General features: G+C 44.6%; 1 protein-coding gene across 5 annotated transcripts in view; it reads right to left on the bottom strand.

Moving 5' to 3' along the window:
* The window catches only part of Cpne4 (copine 4), a 475,704-nt gene extending 451,225 nt beyond the window's left edge, over window positions 1-24,479 (bottom strand). Inside the window, 4 exon segments of one of the 5 annotated variants that reach the window (NM_001109003.1) lie at window positions 17,830-18,037; window positions 18,417-18,576; window positions 19,260-19,334; window positions 24,087-24,479. In NM_001109003.1, coding sequence (NP_001102473.1) covers window positions 17,830-17,858 — 29 coding nt within the window. In that variant the 5' untranslated portion in view covers window positions 17,859-18,037; window positions 18,417-18,576; window positions 19,260-19,334; window positions 24,087-24,479. 5 annotated transcript variants of the gene reach the window in all.
* Between the last annotated feature and the right edge of the window lie 464 nt (window positions 24,480-24,943).

The following is a 24,943-nucleotide window of genomic DNA, read 5'->3' as shown; positions in this document are numbered from 1 at the left end:
CTCTTCACAATGCATGCACACTAACAGAGATGGCTGCAGACAATGACTTTGTACAAATTTAATCACATCTGCTGGGTAAATATTGCAGTGTCTCCAAGAGAAAATGTAATAAATTCTCCCAAGCCTGATTCTCTTATCAGCACGGTGGAGGTGGGAGTCCCCCATCCCCACCCCCACCCCCGGCGCTCCACCATCTCTAACTCCTGGTCCACAGAGATGGTCAGCATGCATGGCGCCAGGGATTGGCGCCACCACAGCAGTGACCTGCAGGGAACTGTGAGGCGTTATCAAGGAGGTTGTCGAATGAGTCTCCTGGTCTTGAACAAGTTAACTCCCTGACTTTTCATTTCCACATCTGTCCAATGGAACAGTAGATTATCCTCAAACTCGTCCAGTTTGGAGAGCCCCGGGTCCATGGTACTAAGTTGTCCTTTTGCAGTTTAGAAGTGAATCTACCACAGAGCTTCTTAAGTGAACTCTGCCACCCCTGGGCACAGTAAAAACACAGAACTAGAAAAAAAGACACACTATTACCTACTGTCTCTTTCTTCTCAAGATCCACCTTAATGCCCTCAATATGTACTGATCTAACAGCTAGTGGTCTTTTGGAGGCTTTCAAAGAACTTAGCAGACAGAGAAAGGAGTCATTGGAATTCACCAATATATAAGGTATGCTATATGATGTATTATATTTATTCATAGAACAAACAGAGGCCCCTTAGAGATGAGATTGCTACTATAGGAAAGGCTGAGAGACCATGTTAGCACCACCATGTTTGGTCTTGAACTTAAAACCAACCTCGACATACTCAAACCAGAGAATGGACCTGAAATAATATCAAGCTGATTATTTTCATGACATGACTCCTACAACAACAGCAGCAACGAAACGATAAGATTCTCGGATTCTAAAAAGAATAAAAACTAAAGACCAATTCTCACCATCTGTGTTTGATCTGGAAAGAAGCAACTCTTACTGAATACTGGGAGATCAATTTTAATGCACCCGAGGACGGTCCTAAACTGTGTGGCATTTTATTTTGAATGCATTTAGAATTTTCTGTCTTGCTATTTCATAACTCCAGTGTGTCACTACCGTTGCCAAGGAAATGTGACTTGGGTTCCTGCCATGGATCCAAAGGGGTTTGTTTGTTTTGTTTTTAAAATATTAGCAAGACAAAAATGGAAAGATCAAACAAAGGGGATGAATTTACTTCCCTTTTCCTCTTCAAGATCCATGAACTACAAATCTGATCACATTTTTTTTTAATTGCACGATTTTTGCCCACTAGAAAACTCCCAGCCCATCAGCCAGGTAGATATCCTAGAATGACTGCTCACTCTCTATTCTGGATGCAAACCATTCCAAAATGTGTGGCTCTTTCTGTATGAGTAAAGGTGGTCCTAACCTTCCAGGCATGAAGGAAAGGCAAGTCATGGTACAGAGCTGATAAATACATTCAGCTGAATCAAAAAAGATGGATTCTAATACAGATGTGGGAAAAAAAGATTCCAACACTGACCCAGTTTCTTCCCATGACTATTCCTTACAGTCAGGTAAGCTAAAGGGTTTTCACTCATAATAATTCATAATAATCTCTCTCTCTCTCTCTCTCTCTCTCTCTCTCTCTCTCTCTCTCTGTCACACACACAAACACACACACCATCTTTGGAATATAATGTATTCTATCTTTGTTTCCATTAACTACAATATTACTTTTACATGCTCGCACGTAAAAAAAAAATCCTTCACAGTAAGAGACATTTTATCCAGAACCTAGAGAAGCAGGGTCCCCTGAAGATAAGGCTGATCATTTAAACAAAATGTAAAATGTCACGTAGCCCCACCTGGAAACAAACAGGAAGTTGTTTCCTTTTCTTTTTCTTTTCTTTTTCTACAATTAAGAAGCAATTCACAAATCCCAAACCAGTTATTCTAGAGTAAAGAATTAGAAGTTCTAGTAAAGTTGCTAGCTCAGGAGCTAAAAACCTGTCTGTGTGTGTAAGAGTATTAGAAGAGCAATGCGAGCTCTTACATGGAACCCAGTGGGTGAAGGCTTGGTTTCCTCACAAGCCCCTTTTGCATATGGTCCTTGGCAACTGCCCAGGCTTCAGCAACCACTCCCACTATGGACCAACAGATTGTTTTATAGAATGCTCAGGGGGAATCGCCTACATCTGACATGGTTTGAATTCGAACCCGTGAAACTGTCAGAATCTTTCCATCAAAAGAAAATGTGAAAATTTTGGCCTGATGCACACGGGTGTCCTAACTGCATTTCCCAACCTCCTCTCTGTTTTTACCTATCACTCTGTGTATAACGAGCTTTGACCAACTCAGCTCAGAGCTCTGATCTGCTAGATGGGTTTTGTCAGCCTCTCTTTCATACCAGGCAGGCAAATCAAATTAATCGACCCAGGGGCAGTTCAGGTAGGGAAATGGAAACATCAGAACTTATCTAATTACAGAGAAGCCCCTCATGAGTCCTACCTTCTGTCAGAAAATGTGGTCTTCCTACACTTGAAAGACATCAGACAAAGTGGTCTCTTTGCCCCTGGCTTTTCAGCAACTGCGGCTAAGAAGTATAACCTGTTACTGTGAACCACAAAGCAAAACCACCAACCGACATCCTGAAGAAAGTTTGAAGGGGTGGGGCTTACACCGGATCGCTATAAAGCAAAAGCCACAAATGCCTTTAAGAATAGAGACTATGAAGGAACAAGCAGGGGTTAGAAGTAGGGAGGACGCTGGAGCTAGGGTAGTTTGAGGCTTTTGTTTAAATAAAGACAGAGTATAGTCTCAGTTTAAGAACACTTAAGTCGGAGCTGGAGAGATGGCTCACCCGTCAAGAACACTTAAGTGCTCTGTAACAGCTCAAAATGCTGTTCAGGAAACAGAGAAAACAAGTGAGCCAAGAGAAACCAGAGCCGAGCTCAGAAAATCCCTGCAAAGCAGCAGTGGGAAGAAGCACTTGGTCTGGTCTGCAGAGTTTCAAAGACAAAGTGTGAGCTGCGGAAGTCTTTCAGTTCCAGAGACGTGGACACTCTAGGAGCTGGTGGGTCCACGGCATGAAGGAAGGAGATACCTACTTCCACCCCATCCCCAATCTACTTCTACTTGCTTTCCTTTCCTGCCTCCACCTCACTGAATCTCTAAGGTAACCTTCCCTAAATCCTGCAAGCCCCACCCCCCCCAATAAAATCTGGAATGCAGAATGAGGCCAGCAGGCGTGAAGCCCACTTACTCTAAGAGGAAAACTGGCTTCGAGTTCCTAAGAGTATTCCTTGGATTCTGCCCACTCCCACCCATTGCTGCTCAGCTCAACTCAGTGTGGACCACTTTAGGACTCCCTTGGATTCAGTTCTAGCCATCCCTTGGTGGTATAGGATACCGAGTTTTGATCTCTCTAGTCAGAACCGACTTCTAGACTCCTTGCTATTTCATTTAACAAGAAGAAAAAAAATAAATGTTGGAGACCGAGCCAAATAAAACCACCGGCAAGCCCACGGGCAAGCCTGAGCGTCATGGAAGCAGTTAAATATTATTAGGACCTCTTGGTAAAGAGTGTACAGAGGCTGAATTCAAACAGCAGGAGGGTCGAGCTATTGGCTAACACTACTGATGCTCCACACACCTTTCTTGCAGTCGAATGCGAAGCAGCAACTCCAGCCCCGACTCTGGTCCCATCCCCCTTCCCATTTCTAAAACAATAATAATCCCCCCCCCAAGCCCGCAGGACTTCCACAGCCTAACCTCACCCTCCGCTCGCTCTGTGGTCCCGCCTGGGGCCTCCCTGCCACTCCACCTGGGCAAGTGGAGTTCTGTGAAAAAGCAGGTATATTGGCTGAAAGTTTTTTTCCGCCTTTAAGGACTGATGCTCCTGCCACTATACAGAACAACGGCAATGACAAACAAGCCAGGCTGGGCGAAAACCCAGAGCTTCTCAAAAGTTGGACTGGCTACGCAGCAGCCTTGACGAGTTTGCAAGAACACAGGGCTCAGAGTTGACATCTACTCACCTGGGTGTGCCAGCCTCGGAGACTAGAAAGAGAATTCGGCCCGGGACAGGTCTGTCACGCCCCCAGGATGCAAAATCCGCCTTTGGAGTGGAGGTCCTGGGTGATGTAGTTGTAAAGAGGTCTTAGGAGGGTCGGATTTTCCTCCCCTCTCTTTGGTCCTCTGGGGACAGTTTAGCAACAGCCGAGGAGGATAAAGATGCTGGGAGGAGAGTTTGGTCGCTCTGGAAACCCCGACTCCATTCTTGGGGGTGGGGGCTGGGGGAGAGGGTGAACAGCGTGAAAGGAGCTGCTGGGCTCGGGAACTCGCTGAGTAAAGAGGAAGGAACTGGGGAAGGAGGGAGGGAGCCGAGGAGGGAGGAAGGAAAGGAGGAAGGGAGGGAGGGAGGGGTGAGAGCCAGGAGATGGCAGCTTCTAGCTGAGATTTCCACCTTCTGACGAAACCCTTGCGCCCAGCAGCCCAGCAAGATACTAGTTCTTAAGCCTCCTCTCGAGCGCCCCCTGGGGGGTTCCGGGGACTCAGCGACGCCCCGCCCTGGTCACAGCCCTGGCGCTCTCCATGGTCCTGCCGCGCCCTCAGCCCTGATTCCCTGCTAGCTTTGCAATTCCCACCAGCTCCTGAGAGGCACGTGATTAATTTCTCCTTATTCTATGATAAAGCAGTGAAATCACAGGAGCAGAAGGAAGAGAATAGAAGCTATACTTTTTTTCATACATTCAAGAGAACTTCTTGACTGGCTCAACTCTCACTAAAAATGGGGGTGACATTGAGCACTTATTTTGGTATCTACATGTCAATATATGCATGATTAAATGAACAAACAGCTATTTTCCTCTTCACCTCAGAGTATTTTCCAGAACACAAACACCTCTCCTTGCTTAGGGAATGTACGTTTTAAAATAGAGTTTTTACCTGGGGTTGTAGCTCCGTCGTTAGAGCACTGGCCTAACAAGCACAGGGCTCTGCATTCAAGCCCCAACATTGTACAAAGCCAGGCATGGCATCGCATCCCTGAAACCCCAGAATTTGAGAGGTAGAGGTAGAAGGCTCAGAAGGTCAAGTTACCCTCAACTACAAAGTTTGAAACTGTTTCAAAAAGCCCAAACCAAAACTATAGGTCTTTTTTAAGGAATAGCCACTGCCACATATTATAAAACACTTTGGACACACTACAAAGCATTTACCCAAGAAGTAGTGGGTCTGCTGTTCTCCTTTGCTGTGCCGCTAAGTGACGCCTCTATCCCTTATGGGCAGTTTGGAAATGGTGACTTCTCTGTTACGAATGTATTCAAAGTCAGATTCGGGCAAAGGAACAATGAGGAGGCAGACCAGGGTGTGCTTCCATTTGTCTCTGCAGAAGTAGATAAAGTAGACAACTAAAACCTCTCCGTGTACTCCCATAGTCAGAATCAAGTCAGACTTTATAATCCATAAAGCAAAATGAATAAAAGTCTCTCTCTGTACCTGGGGGCTGCAGGAAGGTTAGAAATGATGGGCAAACACACGGTGCAAGGGACAGTGGTGTCTCCCTCTCTGCTTGTTGAAGTATTGCCCAGCAAGGTCTCTCATAAGGTAAAGGGTATATGCTTTACGCCACTGCCCAGCTCCCAGTTTCTAAGGCCAGAGAAGGAGAAATGACTGGAGAAGGCAAAGGGGTCTCATAAATGATTCTGGAAATCAAATGAGAAGATCTTTGAGAAGAAACAGTTTCCAGAAAAATCAACATTTTCCTTCTTTCAGTCTCTTCATGTGCTACTCTGAGATAACATATTAGCCACAAGCCTAATAATAATAATAATAATAATAATAATAATAATGATAATAATAATAACCCTGAGAGAATCTAGGAACTCACACAGGAACCTATGGTTTGCCTTGACTGGGAGCACTTAGGTCACGTGATTGTGCACAAGCTAGTCATTGAGGCTTTGGCATGTGAGGTTACAGTAAAGAGCAGGTCCTGGTGTTTGGGGCAGGAATTATGCTCATAGTACTACTGGAAACAGACTGGAACTTCCTCTGAATCACACCTACAACTGCTGGAAGGGCTGACTCCCCAGGAATTCTCAGGGTTCCCTACCAGGGAAAGAAGGATGGATTCCAGAAAAGTAAATCAACAATATGTTTGCTAATTCCTGCTCAGTTTTATTCAATAGCATCTAACCCTAGAGATGAAGTTTATGGTGGGCTGAATTTGCAAAGACGAATTTAAAAAAAAAAAGAATGCCTTATTTATTTTTCTTGCATGTTCACTGTGAACTCTAACATTTAAATTCCATGGAGGTGATACCTCTGGTTTGTCTGTTTGTTCATTTGTTTGTTTTTTAGCTCGTTCATGTTTGGAGCCACAAAGCCTAGGAGAGTGCCTCCACTTAGCAGACAGCAAATACACACTTACTAAATTTAAAAAGGTTTTAAATGTTTTCTAGAAGGTTTAGAACAAACCTTTTCTTTTATAGGTAAGAGGAAGGCAATTATGATCTGCTGAGCATAAGTTGTTTCCAATAATCTCCTAGTCAAGTCTACTTATCAGCCTTTTTAATTTGTATAACAGCCTTCCCAAGCAGTTTTATCATGTCTAGCACAAACCAGGTTTAGGTGATTGGGATAACCAGACCACAGCTCAGTTCTCGCTGAGTATTACTTGAAGTGGGCCCTGAAGGTGCCTAGCAACCAAAAGTGGACCACGGAGAAGTTGCAAAGTCAAAACCAATTGAGAAAACCCTAATGCAGTTACCCCCTCCCCCATGCCAAAAGCACAGGCATGCGAACTAAACACAACACCAAAACTTGTGACTGCCAGCAGGCTTCTGCTCCCTAATTAGAAACAAACAGTTTGCCTGCAAGCCAGTACGAAGAACACATGTGCAGCTTTATGCCAGGATCTCTCTCTCTCTCCCTCTCTCTCTCTCTCTCTCTCTCTCTCTCTCTCTCTCTCTCTCTCTCTCTCTCTCTCCATCTCCATCTCTCTCTCCACACAACACTGAAGGCAAATTCAAAGAGGCTCTTTGCGAGGCGAGATACATAAGCAGAGCTCACTCCTACCTCTCCTATGAAATCGACAGCTCAACTGAACAAACGATGATTTATAACCAGCTCACAAACTCTGCTCTTCGTCACTGCCCCCACGGCAAGTTGCCCACCAGCCGGAGTCCCCTCGACCATTGTGAAATCAAAACCTTCCCTTTCCCCATTCCACTCACCTCCTCCCAACTCTCTTTTTCATGGATTCTGGGTTGCTGGGTTCTACAGCCATGGTTAAGGTTAGCTAAAGCCAGGCTGCTGGACTCTGTGGCACCAATGTTCCCAAGCTTGAAAGGAGGCTCCAGTTCTGAGCGGCTCCACTCGCTGGGTCTGCTGGATAACATAAGGGGAGGCATCCGCTCTGTGTCCTATGCCAGTACGAAAGGCATCTCACCCATCAGTATGACAAGTCCAAGGCTGGAAGGGAGCCAGGGAACAAGAGGGAAGGGATGTGAACTCTTCCCTGTGTGGTGGATAGCATTTTGAAGGGTGGCAGATGATGAAGGGGGGATAGCAGGCGGAGAGTCAGTACCCTACATCAGAAACCTTGGCTCCTTCCCTGAGTGAGTCAGGGTGAGCATTTTGTTTTGAAATGGAATTTCTGTTTTCTTTCCTTTTTTTTTTTTCTTCCTTTTGAGTTGTCGTATGTTACACATCCAACCAGTCAAGCGATGGCTAGAAATAACGGGACTTATTTTTGAGACCTCGGATCAAAGAAAAGCCTTGAATTTCACCCCCAGGGTTGTTTATAGCTCAAAGGTATGAGATGTGGTTTTCCCTACTTCATGTAATTTTGAGAATTGAAGGATATGCTTTCCTTTTTCATTTCCATGTACTCCTGAGGCGAGCTGTGTTACTGGAAAGCAGAGAGGACTTTTCCAAAGAAGCCTTTCTAAGATGTGAAGAGTCAAGGGAGAGTTCATAACACTTGTTCCAAGCTGAGGCAGGGATCACAAGGACCCTTCATGACCTGCGATACCTCTAGTGCTCGGTAAAAGGCTATGCTATGGAGGGCCACCTGATACTTGTTTCTGCCATTAGGTGGCATCAAAATCTCTCTAGCTTTTCCTCCCTACATTTTAAAAAACATGAGCTCAGGGCATTTTCTTTCTGAGATTTTACAGTTCACCGTGGGTGGTGTTTGAAAGGCCATTAATTGACTCTGTTATTTCGTAGCAGGTCACCCTATTATCTTTGAAGAGAGACTCTCAGTCACCTTTTAAACCCCAGTTTAGGCAGGGGTTCTTGAATGAACCCCAAGATTTAGGACCCTGATACTCAGGCAGAGGTCTCCCCTGACAAACCACATCACAGCTTACCATAAGCCCTCAAGATCTTACTCCTTTGGGCTGAAGGAACGTTAGCATACAGCTAGCATCCTCTTGTAGACTCTACTGTTTGCCCCACCCCTTTCACATCTGTTTATTTTTTTTCCTTATGAAGAAAAAATATTGTGAGAGGGAGCAATGGTCCCAGCCCCCAAGTCTATACATTTTCCAGCCTTGTTTGTGGATGGGTTAGTTATGAGTCAGATCTAACCCTGTGTTCTTCAGTATAGCTGGTACATATAGCCCTTTGCATTTGTTAAGTAGAACTAAAAGTATACTTCTCCGCTTTCCCTAGCCAATATTGAGTGCCAGGAAGTCCTAAGCAGCTAGTAGCTAACATCCTGAGTCCACATAGAACATTGCTAACACTGCAGGAGGTTCTAAGGCTGGTGTGGGGCACTACCCAGGAGCATTGTGGAAGGGAGAGAGGGACCTGACTCTGCTAGAGCATACATTTACTACTTTGGCCCTTCTCTTGTTTCTACCCAGAGTGCAGGGGGTCAGACACAATGAGGCAGAGTAGCATTTGCTAAGGCAGGCTAAACAAAATGGCAAAAGGAACCTGAGTTTTCAATACCAGGAAGATGACCGTTATGTCCAGGTTTGTTTCTTTGTTTGTTACGAGGAAAGAAAACCCTCCATTGATTCAAGCCATTATTTTCAGCTCTTTATTCCTTAGAACCAAATATTATTTCTAATTGATGTATCCTCCGGAACATTACCCAGACAACTTTCTATTAATGGTCTTAGACAAACAAGGCTATTTTTCCTGGTTTCCTTTATTCAGTCGGAGTCGAAGTCAAGATGCTGGCTGAAGGAGATGAAGTAATGTGTACACCATGGGAGCGCATTATGGAGCACTCATTTCAAAATGTCAAAAGAGACAAAAGGGGCGCAGATGGGCTTCAGCCACAGCGAGAATGAATGCCTTCTAGTTTATCGCTCAGCTGAAGAGCAGTTATGAATTTTCCTGGAAAGGAGGTGGGTGATTGTAGATAGAAAAAAATGAAATAGCATTTATACTGGGGGGTGAAGTGACTTGATAATATTATCATGGTGACATCTTGTGACAACTCAACGGGGTAGATACTCATATCATCCCTTTGACTACAAACGTAGGCTCAGGAAAATTAGCCAAGCAAAGCCTGTACAGCTAGGTAGCTTCAGGGTGAGTTTCAGACCTGGATCCTTTGGGTCCTTGTCATATTTCCTAATAAAATTCCACGTGATCATGGTGTTAGACTCTGGCTTGTGCTTGAACTTTTCAAGGCTCTCATTACACTTACTCTGTCAGATTTTTTAACATGCTTCAGTCTTGTCTACCATAATAAGGTATAGTTATCTTCATCTGTATGAACACAGACGTACTCACAATCACACACACACACACACACACACACACACACACAAAGCTTTTTTCCCCTGAAATTGTCTGTGTGTGTGTGTTTGTGTGTGTGTGTGTGTGAGAGAGAGAGAGAGAGAGAGAGAAAGGGAGAGAGAGAGAAAGAGAAAGAAAGAGAGAGAGAGAGAAAGCTTTTCTTACATTTAAAGATACTGTAGGGGATGTGAAATTTTATGTGAGTTGGGAGGATGCTCTGAGGAGTCTGGAATAGAAACAGAGAGCAACCAGAAGAACAGAAGATGTGAAAGATGGAGAGAAAGAGTTTAAAATTCAAAATGAAATTAAATGTTTTCTTTTTCTTTTTTGACTCATAAAAGAAAGGAAAAAATGTTTTTTAAAAAAATCACATAGACTTGCACCCTAATTCATGAATGCATCCTAACAGGATAAGAAAATCATGTAAATAGAACACAGAATCCACAGAGAAAACGAGAAGTAAATGTCACTAAAGAATTTAACCTCACACTCTCCCCAAGAGCAGATTAATGGTGACGGTGAGGACAGTGGGAACTGGAATTGTAGCTCAGTGGTACTGAATTCGCCTCATGCATTAGTTACTCTTTCCATGACTGTGATCAAATACTTGACGAGAGGCATCTTATAGGAGGAAAGGATCATGACAGCCTTGTTTGAGGGGAGATGGTCTGTCGTGTTGTAGAAGGTGTGATACTGGGCCACTCCATGGTGGCAGGAGCTTGGAGAAAGTACTTATTCACAAGTCCATGAATCAGAAAATAGAGAGAGAGGAAGAAACAAGGCCTGGCTATGACCCTCAGCTCCATCTCTCACATCTTACCTCCTCTAGTAAGGCTCTGCTTCCTACTGAACAGCCTCCCAAAGCAACATGGCCAGTGGAAGAGCAAGGGTTCAAACAGGTACCTCTGTGAAGGACGTATTAAATCCCAATCATAATACCTTGCATTTGTAAGGTGACGGGTTCAGTCCCCGATACCTGAAGCACTGAGAACCCCTCCCTCCAAACAAAGAGCGTGAGAAAACAACTGATGTTCTTGGTGACCCAGATTATTGCAGAAAATTCTGCTGGGTGTCTGCAGTGTTCATTAAGAAACGAGCAATACGTGTTCTGCATACTTTTATAAAGACCTTTCTAAACAGTGATTAAGTCAGTCTTTGGAAGTCAAGTGCCCCTTAGTGAGTGCAGACCTATTCTAAAGCCCCTGCACCCTCAGCCCTACAGATGTCCAACTCTATCCAGCTACCCCTGTCTCATCCACCCACGGTATATCAAAAGTATATGAGGAGTGTGTGACAAGAGGGTATATAGACCTCCTAACAAGAGTTAGGGACTCAGCCCAAATTTGGATCTGGAGGCACTAATTAGCTGAGTCCTAAGATGTCATGGTAGCCTTTCAATATAAGCCCAGGTCCCTATCCTGCCATTTCTCCTAAGTCTATACCCAACCCTGCTTCACTCAAGGAAGGAAGAGAGTCCTTCTCCAGAAGGTGCAAGTTAGAAGGGTCATGCAGAGACAGCCTCAATTCTCTTTCCTCCCTTCTCTACCCCTTGAACTTCATCAATAACAGGAGACACAACCCCCTGTTCTGTTGTCTCAGTCACACAGGATGGCGGAGATGAATATTCAGAATTCTCATATGATGTTCCCTCATAATTGTCTCTAGATTTTTTTGAACATGGTCTAACTCTGTAGCTTAAGCTGAACTGGCACTCAGTGTGTGGTCCAGGCTGTCCTTAGTCTTGTGGTAACCCTCCTGTCTCTGCCTCCTACATGCTGGCATCATAGACAGGAGTCATCACATCACACAGTTCTAGATTTATTTTGTGCTACAATCCAACATCACAGATATGGTCATTTATAAATCATATAAATTTATCCCTTCCATCTCTAGAGGCTGGGAAACCCAAGGCCAAGACCCAGAAGGCCTGCCGTCTAGAGAAGTCCCATTCTATCTGCTTCCAAGATGGCACCTATTGCTGTATTCCTGGAAAGGGGGTGCATACTGTGACCTCATCTGATGGGAGAGAAGGAAGGACAAGAGGACTGACCTGTATGTGAAGCCTCTTTCATAAATATCTCCACTTTTTCAAAACAGGACTTGTGGAGCTCTTCTGGCACAATCAGCTCTCAAAGGCGCAAACTCATGATGCCATTGTGGCTCTACAATGACAGAAAAGGTAGTGGTTATCAATTAAGTCAGAGGGACAAAAGAAAAACACAGAGAGCTTGGGAGTCACGGAGAAGAAAGAGTATCTGTAAACATAGACAAATCCTATGATGGGAATGAAAAGGATGGTGAGTAAGCCTCTCTTAGAAATGAGTCCTTGAAGGATGGCCCCAAAGCTCTCCCTAATAAGACAGCATCTGAACTGTGTGGTAAATAGAAGAGTGCGATGGTGAATAAAAGCTAGAAGGATGAATACTCAAGGCAGGAGGAATAGCAAGACCAGAGGTGGAAAGAATTGTTAATAGCCAGTCATAACAGCTTGGACAACAGAGGATGCGGAAGTTATGCCAGACTTGTTAAGGGGGTAGAGAGGACTGAAGGACAAAATGTATGTGGGGAGAGTTGGCATTAGTGAAGATTTATTGGTTTCATTAATTAGATAGCATGAGCATCTAGTCTGGGCCAAATGCTATAGGGGCAAGTGCTGATGCTGAAGTCTGGTTCCCTAATTGGTTCTTGATTTGGTCAATAAAGGAGGTTGGGTGCCAACTGCTGGGTAGAAGGGACAGGTGGGACTTCTTGGTCCCAGGAGGAAAGAGGAGATGCAGGATAAGAGAAAGCTTTTTGCTGCCATGCATTGGAACAAGAAGAAAGCAGCAGTTACCTAAGAGCGCGGGGCAGCTAGGGCCTGCAGCTTCCGCAGTGGGCGGGGAGCCAAGGAGGTTGGTGGAAACTAGCTGATACAGGCTCTCTGATGAATTTAGGGCAGGAGAGTCTGTGCCCAACAATTTTGCTAGTAGATAACTTCTAAAGGATTAAAGCTTTCATCAGTGGAGCAAAGGTGGGTAGAGTGGGTAGCCAGGTCAATGATGGTGGCTTGGTGAAGTTATGCCAGAAAGAACAAGAAGCCAGCAGTGGCCAACGCATGGGCAACAGCTCCAGGGTCACAGCTCTGAGGCAAGCTGAGAGTGGGCGTGGTGGCTACTGATCCCAGAGCTAAGCTGGGTACGGGTGGAAGTCCCAGGAAAGGCGGTAGAGTGGTTTTTGATTTTTGGTTTTTGGTTTTTAATTACTCGAAATAGACGGCGCCCGATGCAACAAAATGCCACTTTAGATACTGAGACTCACAGAACATCATCTCACTCTTTAGGACCTCGTAGGTCTATGGAAGAAACTGAAACCCAAAGGAGGCTCTGATTAGAACTGAATTCTATGCACAGACAACAGAGACAGTAGCTATCATTGATATCAGCAGAGAAGAAGGGTTGTTCCCCATCAACATGCAGGAGGTTATTTATGGAGAAGAGTGTCGACACATATGTGCACACAAGGGGTTTAAAGGAAGAAAGGATTTGCCTCAACAGGTTACCTTCCCCAGTATGATCCACCATTCCCATAACTTTTGTTTCTTAACGACTCTTCAGGTTCGACCAGCATGTTTTCTTACACCAGTCACAAATTCTCTCCTGTGTGTTATCTGGATGTGTGTTATACTTTTTCTCGACAATAGATCCAGGAGGCACCATTAGCCTCATTATGTAGAGCATGCCTTTGAGGGACAATGTGGTTTACCCAAGAGGAGAGGCATTTTCCTGATGTGAGCAGGTTGCCCTTTGCTGCAGCGTTTAACCCTAAAGGTTTTATTAGAATGAGAAATACCGAGATCAGTAAAGAGCACCTCTGAGAGGACGTGAGGTGATACAGACACTGGCTCCCACCAAAGAGTAGCACACCAGAGTCAGGGAGCAGTCAAAGGCAGGCTCAGGATGGAAATTCCCTCATAATAGGGTTGGTGAAAATGTCCTCCCGGAAAGCTGAAATGATGTACTATGTGCAGTTTCTAAGAGCATGTGCATGAGGAAATATTTTAAAGCATTCAAAGGAACCTCTTCATAGCCTGCTTTGCAACCTGACTCTTAGAGCAATAAACATCAACTGATCATAAATGGATCAAAACTAATCATAACTTGTAATGGCTAGAAAATACCTCAATAAGCTGCTAAGACAAGAAAAATGGTGACACTGGAAATGTAGCTAAGTGAGCCCAGGGCAGTAGCCTCCACGGGGCTCTAGGAGTGATTCTTATTATTCTGTAAACTGGCTGCAGTAGCACACACTTGCAGTCCTTGTATGCAGAGGCAGAGGAGGATGAGTCAAGAGAAAACAAATGACCACAGACGCTCGTGTGGACATGGGGAAAGTTAACCTCTGTACATTGCCGGTGGGAGAGTATGCTATAGCCACCAGAAATAATGGTTGGGTCATATGACCCAACATACAGCTTATTGACACATATCCAAAGGGATCTATAGTCCACTACAGAGATGTTTGCTCACACATAGTCATTGCTACTTTGTTCCTAGTAGCTAGGGGATGTGGTGCATTTATACATTGGAACTTCAAATAAGGAAATTCTCATATAAATGGATTTTAAAAAAATACGTATGCTGAGTGAAGTAATCCAGACCCAGAAAGACAAAGGCTGCACACTCATTCTTACCTGTGGATCGTAACCTCAGCTCCTCAGCTTTGGTTGTTTGGTATGGAGTGTCTATGGAAGCCGGGGAACTAGAAATACTCAAGATGGTCCCTAAGGGAGAGAGAGCATAGTAGAGCACAGTTAGAGGGGAAGTAGAGAGCAAGAACATGAGGGTGGAAAGGTTTATGTGGGGATGGAGTTGGGGAAATTGAGGAGATAAAGCTGTAGGAGGGAAATTAACTCAAATAAAAGGTGGGTTTAAAAGCTCTATGGATACTTGCTATCTTATAACCGAAATACAGTAAAACAGAGAGAATACACGGAGCTCCCCTGCATGACTATATAAAGCTGTTCTCAGACACAGAGGGCTACTAAACACAGTTCCCTGTCCGAGGTGTGAAAACCTGAGCAGAGGCTGAACGGAGGTCCCAAAGAGCCCTAAGACGATGCAGGCTCTTGTCAGCCTTTTTGGCTTCCTGCCAGAACTTGTAGATAAGACACTCTCCTCTTATCTATACTTTGGTGACAAGCTATAGAATAGCAAAGTGGAATGGGGTTGGAAACTCCCTCACTGCTGGCTAGTTGTCAAAGTGCCAGACAGTGCTATGCAAGGGGCTGAAGTAAGAGGGGACTCAATGGTCTTCTCCAGCTGTGAACACTATGACCCCAAGAAACCAAACTTCTAGGCACGCTGTGGCCACCTATGCAACAGTGGCCCAACTGCTTGTTCTGCAGAATCCATAAACAACTATCCTCTGATTGGATCTGCATCCCACTGTATGCCAGAGAACCCATGTCTGGCATTGTAACCTTGGTTAACAACCCATGCCTGTGGAGGTCGTAAGCCCAAGTGTGAAACTTGCTAATGCTGTGTGGTGGTTTGAGTGAGAATAGCTTCAGTTGGTAGAACTGTCTGGGAAGGATTATGAGGTATGGCCTTGCTAGATGAGATGTGTCAATGGTGGCCTGGAGGTTTCAAAAGACTCCTACCACTCTCAGTGTAGCCTCTGCTTCTTGCTTACTGATCAAGATGTGAGCTCTCAGCTATTCCTGCTGCAGTGCCTTTGCTGTGCTATCATAAACTCTAATCTTCTGAGACTGTAAACCCCATTAAATGCTGTGTTTTTAAGTTGCTTTGGTCATGGTACTTTGACAAAAATAGGAAAGAAACTAATACGTGTTGTTGAAATAAATTGACATCACATCAAATTGCATTCTAAATATCTTTTTTGTACCTACAGACAAAAACTGCTCCCAGCACTGATCAGAGAAGCCTCCCTGTGCAGTGAATGGTGCTCACTGCAGAGACCCATGGCTGCTCAAGACGCTGAGAATAAATGAGCACTGAGGCTTAGTCCTAAACAAGACACTTACACTGTACCCTCCAAGGCTCAGGGAACACTACAGAAAAAAGGGTGGGAAGTGTATATGAGCCAGGAGAGAGAGTAAAGGGCTGTGAGATGCTATACTCTACACTGGATAAAACATTACAGTCATGAACTCATAACTATGATTACCTGCATGGGGTGGGCACAAAACTGACATTTTAAACAGTCAGATGAAGCAGAAGGGCTAATGGGCCTCAGCCCTTACTGCCCAACTATCGGCAAGTGACAGAGTTTTGGGGATGAGCCATTGCCTTCCCCTGTGTGTCCAGGCTCCAAAGGATAGCTCCCAACACATGGTTGTGTAGAAGATTCCAGTAAAACTCTACAGATCACAAAACAAAACGAATAGACAAGGGCATGAGAAAGAGAATTGTAGGAAGTAGGGAGAAAGAAACAGAGAAATGGGAGATTGTGGGGTTACAAGTAGTCACTTGTCAATGAACACAATTTAATCTTCAATGCTGAGAACGGACAAGACAATGTAAGAATATGTGCTACACAAACCCCCTGCTATGAAGTTTTGATTTCCAATTTTTCAGTACTCACTACAGTGTTGCCACTGGCAAGGATGTATGTCATAAGCCAGCAGCATGATGATGTCATAAGCCAGCAGCATGATGATGTCATAAGCCACCAGCACGATGATGTCATAAGCCAGCAGCACGATGATGTCATAAGCCAGCAGCATGATGATATCATAAGCCAGCAGCATGGCAACAAGAATGTCCAGAAGAATAACTTTATAACATCCACCCTGAAGTCCATGCATAATCCAGAATAACAATGAGGATAATATCAACGGGACCCAAATGTTCTATAACCATCCCTACCAGCCCTCTTCAAAGCTGTCCACATCATTAAAAACAAGACCGAGAAAGCAACACAGGGTAGAGGCTCTCAGGGAGACATGATCACTAGATGAAGCATGGTGCCCTAGATTGTACTGGGAACAAAGTGAAAGTGTTCAAGGGAAAGGGGAGACTCACATGGAGCCTGGATTTAGTTAAGCTGGTCACAGAACTGTAGCAGCTCTTCCCTGATGATGGCATCTGTCAGCACAGGGGAAATGGTGATGATTAGCTGGGACTCTTCCCCCTATGCATATCCTTAAAACCTTGCCACAGATCTAAAGCTATCATAAATTCAACTTTCATTCAGATAGGTTTTGCATATTCTTATTGATTTTGGGTGTGAGTAGGTGGGCATGTGCCACAGTCCACACGCGTATCTCAGAGGACATCTTTGAAAGATAGTTTCTCTCTTCGTCACATGGGTCCTAGAAATGAAGCTGTGGTTCAGGTTTGACCACAGTGCCGGTAACCAATGAGCCACCTTGCTGACTCTCAACTTTCACCTTTAAAAACCACAAGTATTTCACTTGCTTCCTCCGGGTCATAAAATGCAGGCAGTTGCATTGAGAGTTCTGACAAACGTTCAGGTTTTCAATACATTTTGTGAAATTACCATCATCGTAATCGTAATTTAACGCGTCGTTTCCGACTACTTTTTAAAGTAAAAATAAAATAAAAGCTTACTTTAGCTGCTTGGCAGCCTTAAGTCAAATGTCATTTTGGCAAATTACATAATAATACAGTCTCCAGTTAATTCCTGGCAAAACTCAGAGAGGATGTGAGGAGAACTGCCTACCTGCTCAGTCAGGCTAGGTCTCCACAGGTCAATGGATTAGGAAGTGAAAGGGAAAGAGAGAGAGAGAGAAAAAAAAGAAAAACACCTCCCAGGGAAATATAAGAGCAGAGAGATAGAGGACGCCATTTTTACATAGTCATTTTTCTGATTGCAGCCCAGCTTCCTGTACGCATTTTCAGCAGCGCTGCCTTTAAAGTGAATCACTGGTGATCAAAGGCAGACCAAAATAACACATTGTTCCTCTGGAGATGAGAAGGTGAAGTCCTATCATTCCAGAGGGTATTCTTGGGGGAGGAAAGAAAGAAGAGTAAGAGAGAGACACCACATTGCCAAGGTTTGCTAAAAGCGAGGCCTATAATTTTGTTCTTTTGAAATCTCTTTGAAAACACTTGCCTGACGAGGCAGGCGTAAGCAGTGCTCCAGGCATGCGCTGAAAAAGTTTATCTGTTCTATCCCTGCCACCGCTCCCTTTGCTGTTCACCCGGAAGATCCGGCGCGTCTGGTCCCGCTCTTAGCTTTTTGTAGGAAGGGAGACGTTGACACAAGGATTGCACATCTGTCTGCTGGCTGCTGCCGTGGGCAACTCCAGGTATATTCTTGTTAAATCTCCACAACAATGCAAAGGGTGGAAGATTCTGAAGAATGACCACTGCCAACGCCTCTTGCTCTGCGCCTCCACGCTCCTTTCGTGGAAGGAAGACTCCTCCTTCTCCACCTATTTGACCCTCGGAGGGCCTAGTGATCTGCTTTGGTCAGCGGAGAGCTGCAGACGCAATGCTCTACCAGTTCTGAGCCTAGGCTTGAGAAATATCCAGTCCATTTCCACCAAGCCACCATGATGACAAGACACACAAGACGGCTTTCTTGTTTGAAAAATGAGAGATGGGGCAGAGAGATGAGCCACATGTGTGAGAAAACCCAGGCATGACCAAGACCCCAGCTAGCCCTCAAATGGCCATAAACACTCCAGTGAGCAATGTTCTACCTACCTTTGGTGGGTGACATGGTCAGCCTGAGGAAATGAATGTCCGAGATGAGACACCTCTGAAGGTGTCTATGATGTTGTTTCCAGAAATGATTTAGGTCATGAGGGTTCTGACTCTGTGTTGTTCAGTTCACCCATCTGATGGCATTACTGAGGGGTACTGAGAGGTAAGAGATGGGCTCTGGTTACAGGTAGGGGTCTGTACAGGCAAATCTTTGGGACTGCATCTTGCCCCGAATCCTATCCCCCCTTCTCTTTGCTTCCTGGTAGTCACGATGTGAATTTCTCTGCTCTGCTATGTTCTCTTTACCATGATGGACTGTTATCTCCCATGGTGGTTAATCTTGCTTGGATCTGGAAACAGCTAAGCCACATCTCCAGGAAGGGCAGCTAGAGTGGCTTCCCCAAAGAGTACCTGAGAGAAGGCACCACTCCCCCAAGTAGGTGGTAACTTCCAAATGCAGCCCAGATATAAGGAGGTGAAAGCTCTTGCATGTTCCCTGCCTGCCCTCCCCACTTGCTTGTAAGTGCATCTACTCTATGTCTAACCCTGCAGCCGTCCTTCTCTGGTTCCTCAGTCCAGCTTCTCCAGCCCTCCAATGTCATGCAAAAATCAATGGGCTCGCCAGGATCTTCCAAACCCCCAATGCCATACTGGGGCTGCCAAGGCCTTCAGCCTCAGATGGAGCCTCACTGGGTCCACAGCCCCCTCCCCCCACACACAGACAGCCATTGTTGTCTGACCCAGCCCATGCAGCATGAAAGCCAGTCTAATAAGTCCCCTTTGTAATATACTGTTTTATTCTAACAACTCTGTTCTCAAAAGAAGCCTGAGTGACAAACCTCTGAAACTTACCCCGAGTAAACCTTTCAAGGTCATGTCACATCGATCACGATACGAAGGGAGCTAACAGAACACTGGGGTTGCTCAGAATGAGGAGACAATGAACATGCATCCTTTTTTACTTTATAAGCCATTGAACTTAATATTACATTAATGTATTGGGGTGTGTGTGTGTGTGTGTGTGTGTGTGTGTGTGTGTGTGTGTGTGCAGTACACATATGGTGATCAGAGAACTCTTCTCTTTCCACCGTTTGAGTCCCGAGGATGGAACTATACTGAACCTTCTCACTGGCCCAGACACTGAACTTTGCAAGGGGTCTGCAATAAAAGCAATGACTAATTAAGACAAAAATAGTCCCCCTCTTATGAAGAGGGAGAAAATAAAGGCTCAAAAACACTATATCATTTTCCCAGGGCTTCATAGCCAGTAAATTAGCAAGGTCAGAATTCCATTCCAGGACTTTAAGTCCAAAGTACCCCCACCCCACCCCCCTTTCTGCTACAACCACTGCTGAGAAAGTAGAGAAAGGGAGAAAAACACAACTCGAGAAAAATGCTGACACTATTTAAATGTTATAAGCCTAAGCGGGTTTCCTACCTGTCTGCTGATTTGTAATGAGCACACACCCATCTATGTGAAGAATATCGACTTGATGGTCAGAATGAGCCGTGTTTAAAAAAAAACTATATTTGTTTCTATCTCAGTGACATCATCAAAATCAACTGTGTTCATCTTCCTGTGACCAGCTCGTGACGTCACGAGGCTTGTTGTTGACAATCTAACTTACTTAAAGCTAGGTCACTGTCACTCTAGGGAGGACTCTTCAGCCCCATTCCTTCCTCTCTGTGAGGCATCATCAGTCTGTCCCCACTTGTTTCCTATTGTCCTAGTTAGGGCCTCTATTGCTTTGACAAACACCAGGGCTGAAAAGCAAGTTGGGGAGGAAAGGGTTTATCCATCATACCCTTCCACCATCACCAAAGGAAGTTAGGACAGGAACTCAAACAGGGCAGGAACCTAAAGGCAGGAGCTGATGCAGAGGTCATAGAAGGGTGCTGCTTACTGGCTTGCTCCACGTGGCTTGTTCAACCTGATTTCTTATAGAAACCAAGACCACCAACTCAGTGATGGACCACCCACAACATTCTGGGTCCTCCCCCATCAATCACTAATTAAGAGAATGCTTTACATCTGGATTTTATGGAGGCATAGTCTCAACTGAGGTTGTTCCTTCCTTTCAGATAACTCCAGTTGGTGTCAAGTTGACATAAGACTGGCTTACACACCTGTCGTGTTTCTCTCCAATCCATCCACTCCCCCTTTGGCTCCTGTGTACATTTTCTGACTTTGTTCATATGTCAAAACCTGTTTAATAACTATTTAGCTGAACCCTGACAGCCCCATGCTCAGACTTGCGATGACTTCTCTTCTTGGTTTTGACTGATCACTCCTCTAATTCATTGTACCATTTCACAGCAGTCCCTGCGATCCGTTGATCTTTCCCTTGTGTCTGGTAGTAGTTTTTCTGTGATGGTCTCCATTTGAAAAGTTTCCTTCCTTTTTTTCCCCATCTTTATTAAATTGGGTATTTCTTATTTACATTTCAAATGTTATTCCCTATCCCAGTTTTCATGCCAACATCCCCCTAATCCCTCCCCCTCCCCTTCTATATGGGTGTTCTCCTCCCAATCCTGCCCCCATTACCACCCTCCCCCCAAGAATCGCATTCACTGTGGGTCCAGTCTTGGCAGGACCAAGGGCTTCCCCTTCCACTGGTGCCCTTACTAGGCTGTTCATTGCTACCTATGCAGTTGGAGCCCAGGGTCAGTCCATGTATAGTCTTTGGGTAGTGGCTTAGTCCCTGGAAGATCTAGTTGTTTGGCATTGTTGTTCTTATGGGGTCTCAAGCCCCTTCAAGTTCTTTCAGTCCTTTCTCTGATTCCTTCAATGGAGGTCCTGTTCTCAGTTCAGTGTTTACTGCTGGCATTCGCCTCTGTATTTGCCGATTTCTGGCTGTGTCTCTCAGGAGAGATCTACATCCAGTTCCTATCAGCCTGCACTTCTTTGCTTCATCCATCTTATCTAGTTTGGTGGCTGTATATGTATGGGCCACATGTGGGGCAGGCTCTGAATGGGCGTTCCTTCAGCCTCTGTTCTAAACTTTGCCTCCCTATCCCCTCCCAAGGGTATTATTGTTCCCCTTTTAAAGAAGGAGTGAAGCATCCACATTTTGGTCATCCTTCTTGAGTTTCACGTGTTCTGTGCATCTAGGGTAATTGGAGCATTTAGGCTAATATCCACTTATCAATGAGTGCATACCAAGTGTGTTTTTCTGTGATTGGGTTACCAAACTCAGGATGATAAAGAAAAGCTTCCTTGATGAGAGATGTTAGCTACACTCACCTGTGGGTATAAGGATAAGATTTAGTGTAGTAAGAAATTATGCTGTCTAGGAAAGTGACAGTAATAGATTCCAGTCTAAGATCCATGAGCTCACCCCTTGGGAAGTTAGTGCGGCGTCTAATACCAAGGGTTATTTCCCTCCTGTTGAGGGGGCCTTACGTCCACTTAGACAGCTGCTGGGTACCACCATGTACATCTTGTGGTGCTGATCTTTGCTGTGGTTCATAGGCGTTGCTGTTGGCGAGGACTCTCAATTGCTTCACTCCCATGACAGCTTGCATAGTGTTTTTCTGGTACCATGGAAGCTAGACCTTGGGAAGGAGGCTTTTGGGTCAGATACGGTTTGAATTATCTGTGTCTGAAATGTGTGGTTTCTTCAGCAAAAAGGGCTTACCTCCAACCTCTGAGATGTAGCCAAGGGAAATAGCAATAGTCTACATTGTTTTGAGAGTCATGTGAACTACACTGACCAACCATTCGAAAGGAGGTTTCTCATGCCTAGCACTGGAGCTTCCTATCAGTCTCTGGTTCTTATGGAGAACATGATAAGCCCAAGTACCATAATCTCCTTTAACACACACGTACATGCACACGCACACGTACACGCACACATATGCATATACCTACATGTTAATTCCTCTCCCTCCAGCTCCTTCTGTATTAACCTCTCTCCCTTTCTGCCACAGCATCAGGATCCTTCTCACTTTTCCATTTGAGAATTCATGTCAGCGGCATCCTGCTATTCCCGTTTCAACCCCATCCCATCCCCCACCACTCCCACTGTTGGTTTCTTTGTACTTTCTGAGTTTCGGTGGATACTCCAAGTTATATACGCACAGGTCTGGAGGTCTGGAGCTGGGAAGTGCAGGTGAGGGGGAACATACACATATGTCTCTCTGGACCTGCAACATACTCTGTTCAAGGTTCGCCCATTTTGAAATTTCATATTTTTTTCTCTACTGCTGAATAGTATTTCGTTGTGTGTGTTTTCATTATCCATTCACCTACTGAAGAACATTTAGGTCATTTCCATTTCCTAGCTATCGTGAGTAGAGGGCATCAGTGAGTATAGCTGAACAAGGTTCTATGGACTAGGATGTGAAGGGCATATGTCAAGGAATGGTGTGGGTGGGTCATATGATGTATTTATTTGTAGGCATTTGTCTGTTTGTTTGTTTGTTTGAATTTCCATGCATATTTCCACAGTGCCTACGCCAATTTGCATTTCCACCAATAGCGAATGGGGATTCCCCTTCCCTCACAACCTCGATATCTTTCTTCAGTTGCTTTGTTAATCTTAGTCATTCTGACTAGGATAAGATGAAATCTCAAAGTTGTTTTAATTTGCATTTTCCCAGCTGCCAAGGGTGATAAACATGTTTTGAGATTTTTCTTAGTCACTTTTTTTCTTAGAGTAAGAACTTTGTTTAACTGTCTAGTCCTGTTTTTCACGGGGTCGTTGGTTTCCTTGACTGTTTTGTCAGTTCTTCATATGTCCTGGATATTAATCCTCCACCACATGCATGACGGGCAAAGAGTCTTTCCCATTCTGTGCTTTTCTTCTTCGCTTAACTGTATCTTTAGGTGTGCCTAGAATCTTTGATAAAATTTGGAGTCATTCTCTTAAATTCTCTGTCCTGAGGTTCATCTAAGTGTTTTGAGGTAATTCCACCAGAGAACACGTGGTCATCCTTAAAGCTGACTAGAAAGCCTGTATTTTCCAAATCATGCAGCCCCAGCCTCACTATTCTTTGTCTTTTATGCACAAAGACTACATTCTTGTTGTCATCCCTCAGTAATGAGAATGGTTAGCAGAAGGTGAAACTGCAGAAGACAAAAGGCAAGGTTAGTCCATTTAGGGACTTTCCTGGGTCTAGAACAGGGACCAGGTCTGTGAATTAGGTCTTTCCACTTGGCAGATGTTAGGCCCTACAGGTTGGATTTTAAGGTTAGAAGGGTGCTTTCAACATAATGTCAGTTGTGCTAAGGTTCAGCGGGAGCTGTGAAGAGCTGTTACATAGGTAGTTTTTATTAAAGAGCACTCTTTAGGAGTGGTGGGTTTGATGGGAAATATTCTGACTTGGGCAGTCATCTTGTTTTTGAGATATGTGGACATCTTTCTTTGGTTATGTGCCTGATGCGATAATCCTTCTTTCCTTCCTCCTTCTTTCCTTCCTTCCTTAGACTAGCACAATGCAGGTGCTATGTGACCAGAGCTCAGCCAGGATAAGCTGGTGGATGAGTGACTTAATCAGACCAAGCAAAGTGGCAGCAGGTAGAGGGATGAGAGATCACAGGACCATTTTATCTGTTAAAAATGTCTCTTGAGCAAGTTCAAAGACTACCAATATGGACCTAAACCTATGGGTGTGAGATGGCCGTAGGTGAGGAAGGACAATTGGGAATGAGAGAAGTAATTTACATAGCAAATATGGCTAACAGTCAAAGAGATATCCTGGTCTGTGGGTCTAGACCTGGGCTTACGAGTTTATAAATAGCACAGGATTGGAGGAGGAGAAGCAATTTGATGAAGGTGGCTCATGAACCCTGACTGGATCTGTTAGGCATATGGCAAATAAAGAGTCCATTCTGAGGCCAGAGCAGTGCTGTTAGGTTAAACTTTTGACTCCACTCCATGACCAAGCTCATCTTGACCCTAAAGGGCACAGGGAGTGGCTGGAGGGTCTTGCTCTAGCTGGCTCCTCTTTGACTCTTTATTTCAGACAAGTAAACTTGGGGTTGGATCTATGAAAGTAGGAAGCAAACACTGTTTACAGAGATTGAACATCCCAACTCCAGAACTAAGACATTTGAAATGCTCCAAGATCTGAAGCTTTTTATTAGGGTTTATTCATTGCACAAAACAATGGGTTCATTGTGACATCACACTTTGATCAAACTTGACTCCTCCTTTCCCACATTGCCCTCGACTGTTATGAGCAACCACGGGATCTCCAGGAGGCTCCCATGATCCCAATGAATGTAATGACTATGTTATCAAATGACTCAGTGGGAAGTTAATATATAAAACCATGTATTTTAAAATGAACTTATCTCTTATCCCTCATATCCAATCAAAACTCCAAGAGATAAAAATCCCTCCCAACTTTCAATATTGCTGCTCCAGAAGTTTTCACTTTACCATGGAAAGAAAGGCATGTGTTAGGGTGGGTATCAGAGGGGACTCAAGGTCGAGAGAGGGGAGAGGGCAAAGCCAGCGTGAGTGGCAGCACTGGAACACGAAGTGCTCACTGATTGTTGTAGTATTTTATCTCAGTT

Source organism: Rattus norvegicus, chromosome 8, assembly GCF_036323735.1.
Source record: "Rattus norvegicus strain BN/NHsdMcwi chromosome 8, GRCr8, whole genome shotgun sequence".
Lineage (NCBI taxonomy): Eukaryota > Metazoa > Chordata > Mammalia > Rodentia > Muridae > Rattus > Rattus norvegicus.
The sequence above is the reverse complement of the archived record's forward strand: the minus strand, read 5'-3'. Positions and strand labels throughout refer to the sequence as shown.